The following is a 12,834-nucleotide window of genomic DNA, read 5'->3' as shown; positions in this document are numbered from 1 at the left end:
AACCTGTAAAACAGAAAACGATGGTGGTTACCAGGGGCTGGGGAGTGGGGGAATTGGGGAGATGATATTTAAATGTATAAACTTGCAACAAGTCAGTAAATAAGTTCTTGAGATCTAAGAAAAAAAAAAAAAAAGAAAAGTAAAGTAAAAGAAAAAGAAAGAGAAAAGCATATTACAGTGCAAAGACCACTGGCCTAATGTTTGGGAACCTGGCCTGGGCTGTACTTCAGGCTTTGTTCTTATTGGCCACTTCAGGGGACTTGAACCAGTTTTCCCTTTTGGAACCTCAGTGTTGTCTTCTGCATAACTGAGGGGAGGGTGTCAAGCATTGCAAGGATCCCCTAGAACGTCTACATGATGAGATTTGGCACCACCTGAGGTTCCTCTTGAGAAACTAAGAATTTATCTTTACTACGCAGAGAAACTTTTCCTTCAGAACATGGATTAATGTTTCTGTGCTCTGCCCTGTATTTACAACGAATCTCAGCCCACTGACATAGTTGAGAACGGGGCTAGCTTTGGTCCACAAAGTCCCTTCTCATTGTCTCTGCATCAAGTATTGATGCTTTTTTTTTTTAAATTAGTTTTTTTTTTTTTATGTTTAAGAAGCACATTCTTCCTTATAAAATTTTAATTCCAGTATAGCTAACATATGGGGTTATATTAGTTTCACGTGTAAAATATAGGGATTCAAGAATTCTGTACAATAATCAGTGCTCATCAAGATAAGGGTACTCTGGGGGTGCCTGGGTGGCTCAGTCGGTTAAGTGTCCAGCTTCAGCTCTGGTCATGATCTCACGGTTCGTGGGTTTGAGCCCCACATCGGGCTCGCTGCTGTCAGCTCAGAGCCTGGAGCCTGATTCGGATTCTGTGTCTCCCTCTCTCTCTGCCCCTCCCCTGTTCACACATGCTCTTGCTCTCTCAAAAAATAAATGAACTTAAAAAAAAAGAGAGCTAAGTGTGCTCTTAATTCCCTTCACCCAATCCCCCCATCCCCCTCCACCCCCCACTTCCCCTCTGGGAACTATCTGTTTGTTCTCTGTAGTTGAGAGTCTCTTTTTTGGTTGGTCTCTTTTTTCCCCCTTTGTTTCTTAAATTCCACATGTGAGTGAAGTTCATTGCTTATTCTTTTGCCCATCATGCTGATGTTACTACAAAATGGATCCCCAAAGAGGTATCCTGAAGGCTAAATATGGATGGAGGCAGAGCCCCTGGGACCCTTATCTCAGTGAGTCCCCTCATTGCCGCCACTTAAGAAGCACCCCTTCAACCAGTTCTTACCGCCAAAATCTCTCCCAATGGGTGGGAGCACAGCCCTGCCACGTCCATGTGTGCCTCCCTGACCACACCACCTCCCTCCTTTTGCGTTCCTTCATAAAGATGGCTGCCTGTGTTTTCATTGCAGAACTGCTCTGACAGGGAGTCCATCCTGAACATCCTCCAGGTTCTCGGAGATCTGCTTTCTGTTGGTGAGTAGGAGGTAGTGGGGGCACGTGGCTGTGCGTCTCCCGGAATCTGTGTGGCCTGGAGGGTATTGCTTCAGCTCAAGTTCTCTGTCAGGGACTCTGTCACCAGCCCATCTTTTTCACTGAGGTTAATAAGACCCAGGTTAAAGTGGGCTGATTGTACTTTGGGCTTTTAGGGTTCTTCAGTCTTCTCACACACCCTATGGTGACCCAAACTTAGGAGGAAATTCTGCTCTCGGTGGTTCTTCTACGATATCTCATCTATGATTATCCCAGGTCTAAAGAGAGAGCTAGCCCTTCATGACTCTACCCCTCCCCTTTCTCTGCTCCCCTCTGTTGGCCCATTAGACAGCCAGGTATTAGCAACTTCTTAACGTATGTCAAGTGCAGATGGGAACATGGGGTAGGAGGTGGACTTAGCAGTGTGGTAAGCTGTTAAGTTCTCAGAGAAAAGATGACAGAGTTCACTGTGCTGGAATCAACTGAGTTAACTGGGGCAGGCCTCGGCTAGCTCACTTCAGCATGAGGGTCCTGGAAAATATACCTTCTAGGACATTGCAACATTCACTCTGTTTCCGTTTCTGGGTATACCAGCCACATTGCATTAGAAAGAAACGTTAACACCAAACAGACAATACCAAAGTGAATGTCCCTTTCAAGCCACAGAGCCTCCAATTACAGGTTCAGGAGGAAGGGTCCAGCCATAGTGAGGTTTTCCTATAGGCTGTGCTGCCCTCTGATGGCAGGGTGACTTCCCAGCAGTCTGCTGAGTGAGGTACCCTTTGTAGGTGAAGCCAATTGTCTTCTGGGATGGTGCCTCCTTCAATTTGTCCAGAGGTGTCTGGAAGACTTGAATGAGACCTTGGAGTTCTCCTTCTGAGATAGGTGCTGATTATTTTTCCTTTAGTAGAGGATGCTACTTTTCATTGGGATTAAAAATCAGAGGGTCCCCTTTGCCACCCTGTTGGCCACCTTGTGAGGACAACCATGCCCAGTACATAGAGAATCACCGAGGTCCCCTTCCAAGTTGAAATGTAATCACTGCTTTTGAGCTTGTCCTGGAGCAAGGGGGGGGGGGCCCTGCTCACAACTATTCTTAAGTAGAAAGACCAATATATTTTATCCTAACTCCACACCCTTAAAAAAATTTTTTTTAAACATTTATTCATTTTTGAGAGAGAGAGAGAGAGACAGAGCACGAGTTGGGGAGGGGCAGAGAGAGAGAGGGAGACATAGAATCCAAAGCAGGCTCTAGGCTTTGAGCTGTCAGCATGGAGCCTGATGTGGGGCTCAAACCCACGAACTGTGAGATCATGACCTGAACCAAAGTCAGATGCTTAACTGACTGAGCCACCCAAGCGCCCTCCACACCCTTTTCAAAACTCCTGAGATGGATGATTGGATGCCTGTTTCTTAAAGAATCGCTCTAGCTATTTCCATATATTCCTCTCATCAGCTGCTGAAGACCAGCATCAAAAAAGTCATATACCGGGGCGCCTGGGTGGCTCAGTCGGTTGAGCGTCCGACTTCAGCTCAGGTCACGATCTCACGGTTCGTGAGTTCGAGCCCTGCGTCAGACTCTGGGCTGATGGCTCAGAGCCTGGAGCCTGCTTCCGATTCTGTGTCTCCCTCTCTCTCTGCCCCTCCCCCATTCATGCTCTGTCTCTCTCTGTCTCAAAAATAAATAAACATTAAAAAAAAAAAGTCATATACCATAAATTAAATTATTTCAGATAAACTATCACCCCAATCCCTGTTACTGAAGAGTCACACCTATATCAGAAGAATACTGATATTCCCTCTTCTCTTAAGGGTATGATTCTAGGTAAGCCTATATGCATGTTTATATACATGCACATGCAAATACACATACATACACCGAGACTCAGCAGGTTCTCAGGAAAGCGGACTCCATTTATTAGAGCTGTGATAGGTGAGCGCACCTAGGAAATATTCCATTATTTCTCCATTGCACACCTCCACCCCAACCCCTTACCTGAGTAAAAGCACAACTTGACACAAGTTGCTTCAGAAACCATACAGTCTTGGTTTCTGGGGCGAATGAAGTGATCCTTGCTCCATCTCTGTCTGTGAGGCCCGCTTTCTGCTCCGAGGAAACGAGGTTGATTGTTTGGGGGCCTAGCTCTCCTCTCCTTTCTCCCTCAGGCACTGACCGAAGGATTCGCTACATGATCAGTAAGGGTGGCAGCGAGGCCCTTCTGCAGACCCTGGTGGACACAGCGAGGGCAGCCTCTCCAGACTATGATGTCCTCCTGCCCCTGTTCCGGCTGCTGGCCAAAGTTGGCCTACGAGGTACCCCCACCCCCGGACCTGACGATGACCAAAAGGCACTTGTGGGATTGTTATCATGAGAGCAATTTGGGAAACTCCTGTGGGGGAAGTGCGGGGGGACCTAGACACCCTGGTGGTGGTGGTGGTGGCACTGGCCCCACAGGAGAGGTGATTTTGTTGTCCTGGATGTGCTATGGCAGAGCCCAGAGGAGGCCCAGGCTCCGGGGCATGGAGCAGGTGGGGGACCGAGGGGTAAGAGTCCCAGGCAGTTGTCACTCACTTACCAATAAACAGAACCATCTTACATGGACGTTCATTATGTAAGTGCATGAGTTTCCCGAAGCTGCCATAGGGAATGACCACAAACCATGTGGCTCAAAACAACAAATTTATTCTCTCACCGTTCTAGAGGTGAGAAAGTCTGAAATCAGGGTGTTGGGAGGGTTGGTTCCTTCTGGAATCTGAGGGAGAATCTGTTTGGAGCCCCTCTCCTTGCATCTGTGTTTCCAGCCATCCTTGGTGCTTCTTGGCTTGGACACACATCACTTCATTTGCTGCCTGCATTTCCGCATGGTGTTCTGTTGTATGTGCCCTTTGTGTCCTCTCCTCTTCTTACAAGGACATTGGTCACTGGATGTAGGGCCCACACAAATCTGTGTGACCTCATCTTAACTAGTTAAATCTGCAAAGACCCTGTCTCCATATAAGATAATCTTCTGAGGTTCCAGGTGGACATGAATTTTGGGAGGCCAGTGTTAAACCCATTACCATCAGTCACATGGAAGTGGAGCTTCCTTTGTAGAAAAGAAGATGGGGGCCTAGAACTCTTTCCACTTATGCTCTATTCCCATTTCTTTTGTCTCAGAGAAAGCCCTGAAACACCTCCCTAAAACCTTAGAACTTCGTGGGGCACAGTTCAAAAAGCCTGGGTGCTCAGGATGCATGTAAACCTTGCAGCCTAATCATACTAGCTAAGCTCCCATTGTGTGTGGTCTTACGTAAGTCATAGTTGAGAAGCCCAGGGGCTGTGAAACATGGGCTTTTGTTGTCCAGTGCAGCCAGCAACAGCCAAGGACACAGGGACTCCGGGGCACTCTTACCTTTCGTTGTTTGGATCTCTGCTGCATCCATTCAACGTTCCACAAACAATGACTAAGACTCAGGCACCAGCCAGCACCTGCATGAGTGTGTTCTAGACAAAACCAGTATAACTCATTCATTGAATATTCAACCAGCTATTTACTACACACCTCCTAGGGCTGGGCACCATACTAGGCCCTGGGAACTCTGGTGAGCAAGAGAGATAAGGGGCCTGCTCTCATGGAACTTACATTCAAGTGGGCAAGGGCAGACGGTGATTAATTAACTAGACAATAGCAGACTATGATAGTCAGCTAGTAGCTATGAGGGAAAAACAGGGTGATGTTCCTCTAAGATGGTAGGGTCAGGAAGAAGTGACATTTGAGCCAACAGTTGAAGGATGAGAAGAAGTCAGAGCAAAGTGTGGTCAAGTGAACTTCAGAAAAAGATAGAGGAAGGGCACCTGGGTGGCTCAGTCGGTTGGGCATCCGACTTCAGCTCAGGTCATAATCTCCCAGTTTGTGAGCCTGAGCCCCTCATCGGGCTCTATGCTGACAGCTCAGAGCCTGGAGCCTGCTTCAGATTCTGTGTCTTCCTCTCTCTCTGCCCCTTCTCTGCTCATGCTCTGTCTCTCTCTGTCTCTCAATAATAAATAAACATTAAAAAATGTTTTTAAAAAGAAAAAGATTGAAGAGACACAGTCTCTACTCTGGTTATAAACAGTATAAACTGGGAAGCCATGCCTGAGTTTCAGGCCTGGCCCTGACACTATTAGCTGTGTGACCCTGGGAAAATTACTTAACCTTTCTGAACCATTGGGTTCTCCTCTATAAAATGGAGGTATCAGTACTTAATTCTTGGGTTGGTGTAAGGATTGAGGTTGTAAGTGACCTGCTTAGTGTGTGGGGCCAGAGGCCTGGCAAATAAGAGTCATGTAGGTTTCATAGGAGAAAGACGAGAGATGTACCAGGGCCCTGATTTCCAAATTGCAAACTGTTGTCATTGTATCACCACGGCCTCTGCCATCACCAGATTGTAGTCCTCACCATTGCCATGCAGGCTGCCATTGGCCAACCTATACAGAACGGAAATGAGCTTGGCTGCTTGGGAGTAGAGCCCGATAGATGCTTCGCTTCTGGTGACAGGAACTGGTCATATTAGTTTGGTCACCACCTCTTCGCTGGTGTCTTGGTCTGGAGGTGAATATTGATAAACCAGGTTTGGGACACTGTCTCTGTTTTTCTCATTTCCAACTGCAACGAATCCGATAGTGCTTGTATTGTGCAAAAACAAACGTAGCAATTTGGACATCGTGCTTTGGGAAGGACAGAAACAAATGTGACAGGTGGCACAGCCACCTGTTATAGGAAATGCCAGAACCAGAGAATGAAAGGTACTTTCCCCTTATTTTTTATGCTTGCTATTATTTATGCTTTACTAATTATTAAAATAATGATGACCTACCTGCAGCACTAAATACCAGATTATTTGGATCAGTAATTTAGAGAAATTTGTGAAGAAAAATTTATTATCTTACATTATGTTTTCACCTTTTAATTAGCAATAATCATGCCTCAGATAAACCTCATTGGCTATGATATTGCCACTGCACAAAGCTTGTTTTCACTTTTTAATATAAAGCTCCCTATCATATAGAAAGATGACCTTTTATTGCTTAGGCCTAACCATTGTTAACATTTTTCCCTATTTTCTTCACCTGTTTATTTATTTATTTATTTTACTAAAAATTTTTTTAAATGTTTATTTATTTTTGAGAGAGAGAGAGAGAGAGAGAGAGAGAGAGAGCGTGCAACAGGGGGAGGGGCTGAGAGGGAGACACAATATGAAGCAGGCTCCAGATTCTGAACTGTCAGCACAGGGCCCTACGTGGGGCTTGAACTCATGAACTGTGACATCATGACCTGAGCCAAAGTTAGACACTTAACTGACTGAGCCACCCAGGCACCCTTATTTATTTATTTTTAAAGTTAATTTATTTATTTTGAGAGAGAGAGCATTGGAGAGGGGCAGAGAGAGAGGGAGAGAGAGAAAGAATCCTAAGCAGGCTCCACACTGTCAACAAAGAGCCCGATGTGGGGCTTGAACTCACGAACGGTGAGATCACGACATAAACTGAAATTGAGAGACAGGCACTTAACCAACTCAGCCATTCAGGCACCCCTTCGCCTGTTTATTTTTATTCAAAATATTCTAAGGAAAGTTACAGGTAGAATTTTGCTCTTAAATATGTTCGAGTGCATTTCTTTGAAAAGAGATATTTTCCTATACAACCCTAATACGTGATTACAAATCTAACAAAATTAAACATGCATGCATAATTTATCCTCATTTCAGTTTCTCCAAATATCCCAACAGGCAAATTACAGACATGTTCAAAGAAGGATCCAATCAAGTTCCACATATTGCATTTGAATGTTGTGTAACTTACGTATCCTATATTCTAGAACTATCTTAAAGGAAGAAATTTATACCCTACTAAACTGGAATTCGTGTTTGAGGACAGTCAGAAACATGCTTCCATACAGGGGGTATGAGTCACACAATCCACAAGGCCTCTTGTAAATATTACATGAGGAATAAATGGACTCCGCATATACCCTGCCTTAGCTCTTCTGAGCCATCTCGTTCCAATGGGAACATACCTAGTAGCATTTTCTGCTATATCCATAAATCTCATTGGCTATCATCATTCTCTTGCCTCTATTATCTTTGCCTTCCTGTTCCTCATGCATTGTATAACCTTCAGAATTCATGGGAAACACAGCTAAGATGGATTGCTTTGTGTTCATAGATAAAAAGTTTGGACAGAAGGCACTGGAGTTGGAAGCACTTGATGTGACGTTAATTCTGGCCAGGAAGAACCTATCTCACAGTCAGAACCTCCTCCACTGTCTCTGGGCTCTGCGTGTGTTCTCCTCCAGTGGTAAGTTACTCAAATTGTGGCTTTCTGGAGTGGCTTCCCGACTTGGGCGGGACACCTACAAGCCATTTAGGGCTGGGGGTTGGAAGGAGGGTGTGGGTGGAGGATACATGTCATCCCAAGAAGATCAATAAGCCATGAGGAGCCTCCTGTCCTAGAGGCTGTAGAGGTGAGAATTTCTTTCTTTGTCTTTTCCTCATCCAGATAGAACTCTTGAGCTCATTCCCGAGTTAGATGTCAGTGTTGTTTCCCATTGGGAACCACTTATTAGAGTCCTCTAGGCCTCTCTATTAGTACTACAAGGTGAGAAAGACCTATGGCAGGAGACTTCATAGGACTTCATTCAGGCCTTATCATATCTAAGGCACAGGCACTGTCAAGAATGACCCTTCACATCACAAATCTCCCTACTGTGTCCCTGAAGTTGCTTATTGATCACAGCATCCTTTAGCAAAACATCTTTTACTTTGTTTTATCTCTCACTGCTTCTCAGCATAGTCCTTCAGGTAACTAGATGCGTCCCAGCACACGGCTTGATATTTATTTGCTGTCTCCTGATCTGGATGGTTTCAGATTATCCTAACAATCCTGTATCTCCATTTACCATTTTATAGCTAAGAAAAAGAGAACAAAGCTTGGAAGAGTGAAGTACTTGCTTGAATTTATACAGACAAGTTTGGGGGCTGAGTTTCTAACTCTAAAACTCATGTTTACTCTCCATATGGGGACACTTCCTGTGAACAGATTAGATTCTGTACCTTCTATCTCACATAGAATGAGCACAGACGTTATTTCTCTTTTCTGAGCCCCTTTCCTGCACAGTGAAAGTGATGTAATGCTCTCTAGAGGGAAGAACATGGCTTAGATCCAGGAAGACCTGGGTTTGACTTCATTCTTTGGGAGTCCTAAGGCATGGGCATTTAACCTGTTTACTTTGGTTTCTTCTTTTATAAAATTATGGTGGTCATAAGAGCTCATAGACTTGGTAGATGGGATAAGTGAGGTGACGTTCATGGGTATGTTTGTCACATAGCACTTGCTCAATTAGTTTTCCTTCCCTGCTCTACTCTTTTCCCTTAGTCCTCTGAAATAATGGGAAGAACACACATAAGGGGGAAAGGTGGAGGCTTTTCCCTTTAACTGTCCTCAGAACTGCTAAGATCCTTAGTAGGGTCATATTTCATTGGCTAATTCCATTAATAACCATGAAGGACCCATAAAGAGAAAGTATTTCTAGGAAGAAACAAGATAGATCCTTGATTCCATGTTCACAGATAAAGCCTCCTCCCACACTCATATGTTGACCAGGAAAATCAGAGAACATTTGGGAGAGGCCGATAAGATCTATATAAACCAGTCCATCTTTAATAAGGAAAACCTAAGTGAGGAGCTGTGTAAAATGCAGCTCTCATTAATAAGCAGCCAGAAAGTCTGCCACCCCCATCTGGAACTTGCCAGCAGCACAAGATTTGAAGTATCTCATTTTTGTTTCCTGAACAATAGTTATTAGGCTGAATAACCCAGCTTTCTTCTCATATATATAGGTTACAGAGATCTTGAAGAATTCATTTTAGTGGGGAGCTCTAAAGAAATGCTGGGATTTGCCTGTAGGTATGAGGAGCTGGCCATTTGTCTCATGTTCTAAGACTGTATTTATTGTACCAATGAAATGTTTCATATGATATTTAACAAAATTATACTATCACTCTGTATACATTGACTTCACTGATGAGAGGTGAGCAGAGTTCACGAATCCTGTGGATGGATTGCTGTCCCTTTGGTGAATTGTTAGCCACTGTTGAATGTTCCAGGCAGCTTTCTAAACAGCTCCTATCCATGGAAGGAGTTGGCTGGAGCCATAATGGGTCTGTGACAGCCAGTGAACCCTCAGCAGCTCTCTACTGGCCAATGGGGATGTTGACAGAGCTGCCAGAGGTCTGACCTTGGGCAGGCAGACAGCCAGGAAGAACTCAGGGGGCGGTTTCTTATTGTTCCCATCTTTCAAGTCCAAGCCTAAAGTCTTCTATGTTAGAATCTGTGCTCCTAAAACTATTTCCTCCCTAACTCTACTTAATACAGGAATTTTGCTGAATGATTTGCCAAGAGATTTCTCCAACATGTTTTCCCAGTTTAGAAATAAAGGGCTGAGTTAGTAGCCATGAGAGTGGAAGATTGATGGGCAGGACTAGATTGCCAAATCCCTGAATTTTGATCCAGGCAGTTACTGCCTGTACCAGCCTCAGGAGGGACATATGCATAGAGAATGTTCCAGGAACACTCGGTCTCTGTAATCACTAAGACATCAGCCTCAGTCTCTCTCTGGTGGACTGTACTGGGATGAACTATATTAGAGCCCCCCCCCCCCCTCAGATTTTCACTTATCCTTCTTTCCTGGGGCTTGGAGCAAGCCAGGATAAGCCTCCCTGTTCCTCTCTCTTTGTTTCCCCATGACCCCCTTGCTCCCACTCATATTTCCTGGAATAAGCCTGGCCCAAAGCACAAAGCATTTGTAAGTCTTGGTTTCAACACACCAATGCAGTGGAGGGAAGAGAAAAGAGAGACACACCTTGGAAGATAGCATCCTTCCTTCTTTCTCTGACAATTCTGCCCCCTGCCAAACTGATTCCATTTTGTATCTTGTAGGTTCCCCTTAGTTTTTGACATGACCGGGGCCCTTCCTGAAGTGAGCGGCATGAAGTGAGGGACTGGGGATGTTGCAGAGGGGCCAGAGCATCACTGGAAATGAGTGTGACGTCCAGACGTTTTGGGTCCAAAATATGTATCTGAAGCCCCTCATCTGACCAAATACCCATTTACTTATTTCTTGTCATTCAGATCTAAGACTATATTTTCATAACCATCCACTTGGGCAAAAAGGCAAGAATTTCCCAGGCTAGTTACCTCAGAAGGGGAAGAATTAATTCTTCCCTTAACATGCTAATAGATAGGGGCATCATGAAGTCTTAGCCTCAGTCATGGGAGATCCAACTACAAAAATTGTCAGGGAACTTGGAACCAGGGTGCAAAAGAAAGGGAACTGTTTTCTTTATTAGGTTGCCTCTTAGAGCTTTAAAGGAGTCAGTCCAAGCTGGATTGAATCTTAACCCATCCACCCGTGGCTTTTCTTCATTGTGAAGTCTCCCAATGGCAGAATATGTCTAAGAGAGTATTTTGCGATATACTAGCAGTGTGTGTATATGCATGTATACCCCTGTGTGTGCATGACTGTATGTGTGTGCATGTATGTAACATGTGGGAAGTTGATGGTGGATGAAACCACTTGAATTGGAACGCAAAGATCTACTTACAGAAAAATCTTCTGTTTGGCATTTGCCTTGACTATTCTGAGTAAGAATACGATGGAGAAGTACAGTGGGACATCAGAAATGAAAAACATAACTTCATGGCTTGGGCCCCCTTTGAGGAGATAGTGTGAGAAGATAATGTGTGCTTTATAGGCGATCTTTGTTTCCAAGCCAAGGATGAAAAGAACATAAAGGTTCTCTGCTTTTAAGTGACCTTTTGCAAAGAAGGTAATGGATCTCCCCTATCTTTTAGGGCCACTCTGTAATGCTAAAAAGAATTCTTGGTTCAGACGGTTCAATAACTACTGTGATTTGGTCTTTCTCAGTCACCACAGGAGCCATGCTGGGAATTAATGGAGCAATGGAACTTCTTTTCAAGGTCATCACCCCTTACACCCAGAAGCGCACCCGAATAATCAGGTACAGAGCACTTTTGTAGTGCTTTTCCCCTCTTTGTAATAGATGCAGAGATGAAGAAGGCCTCGTGGCTTCTCATGGTGCTTCCGGTTGAGTTGAATGATGACTCCCCACTTGCAGATATGGTGCAATGACTGTGCTGTCTCAACGGGCATCCCTCCCCAACCGCATGTGTCATTTTTTCTCATCCTCACAATGACGTTGAAGGAGCATGTTATCACCCTCATGCTCAGATGAGGAAACGACCATGTGGAGAGAGCTTTATCCAAGATCACAGTGCGAAGAAATGGCAGGGCTGGGATTTGAAAACAGATCTTTCTGACTCAAAAGCCCATGTTTTTTGCCTGAAGCTTTCTAGTGTCCCTTTTACTCCTAGCAATTCTACATAGTTTGCGTAGCCCTTAAGAAACAGTCTAGAAATGGCAGGCAGAGGTAACACTCCTCAGGGCATCTCTAGAGGCAGCCAGTTAAATTTCTGATATGAGATCCGGGCATTGGCATAGTCCATCTTGGTTGCATGCTGGGTTTGAGATGTACTTTTATGATTAGAAAATGAAACTCAGCCCCCTCTCTCTGGCCCTGCTTGCCGGCGTGGCGTGAATCACAAACTTAAAAAGGGAGATGGTTAGACACATAGAAGATATTCGGGACCATTGAGATCCATCATTTATGGGAGTGACTCAGCGAGGACCTTGAAAGAATATTAGAAAGAATTCAGCCAATTTCTGAGATATATGGGGTCATTTGGCAAAGCAGCATTTCCATGCCCAGCCAGGAGATTTTCTGCACCTCAGCATCAATCTTAGGCTCTTGTTCCACCTGACTATTTTTCTCTTGGGTCACCACCATAATGCCATTATCATCCATCCTGACCTGCGGCTCTCTATGCCAGCATTTCCTAGAGTGAAATACATTCTATTTCAGTAAAAAAAAAATTCCTCATCAAATATATTTGAGAGGCACTGAGTTAAACAAAATTACACAGATTCCTTTATGGTAAGACTTCCCTGAGCGTTTGTAAAGCCCACACACATCCAAAATATCCATGATGGGTCCTTAGGACACCTTGTCTTACACCTGATTTGGCCAGGGAACTGAGCTTTTTCAAAGACCACTGTTTTGGGGGGAAGTCAGTGTTCTATGTACCTCACTTTAGAAACCTCTGGAGAGCAAATGTATTGCAAAGTGAGATTCAACTAAATTCTACCAAAGGATCCTCAGCAAGTAATACAAAACTTCAGAGTCACAAATTCAGTGACTGAAAAAGATGAACTTTCCTGATTTTTCTGTAATTGTACTTTACTTCCATCTTAAACTTCCATTGAAGTCCACT

General features: G+C 44.4%; 1 protein-coding gene and 1 pseudogene across 2 annotated transcripts in view; one reads left to right on the top strand and one right to left on the bottom strand.

Moving 5' to 3' along the window:
• The window catches only part of AGBL1 (AGBL carboxypeptidase 1), an 843,774-nt gene that overhangs the window by 58,185 nt on the left and 772,755 nt on the right, over positions 1 to 12,834 (top strand). For both annotated transcript variants that reach the window (XM_045448714.1, XM_045448713.1), the window contains exons 2-5: positions 1,406 to 1,469; positions 3,633 to 3,779; positions 7,651 to 7,782; positions 11,411 to 11,504. In XM_045448714.1, the coding sequence (XP_045304670.1) occupies positions 1,406 to 1,469; positions 3,633 to 3,779; positions 7,651 to 7,782; positions 11,411 to 11,504 (437 nt within the window). The remainder of the gene's footprint in view (positions 1 to 1,405; positions 1,470 to 3,632; positions 3,780 to 7,650; positions 7,783 to 11,410; positions 11,505 to 12,834) is intronic.
• On the bottom strand, positions 6,327 to 6,456 carry LOC123584762 (annotated as a pseudogene).

The sequence above is a fragment of the Leopardus geoffroyi genome, chromosome B3 (assembly GCF_018350155.1).
Source record: "Leopardus geoffroyi isolate Oge1 chromosome B3, O.geoffroyi_Oge1_pat1.0, whole genome shotgun sequence".
Classification (NCBI taxonomy): Eukaryota; Metazoa; Chordata; class Mammalia; order Carnivora; family Felidae; genus Leopardus; species Leopardus geoffroyi.
This window is presented reverse-complemented; position numbering and strand designations above follow the sequence as displayed.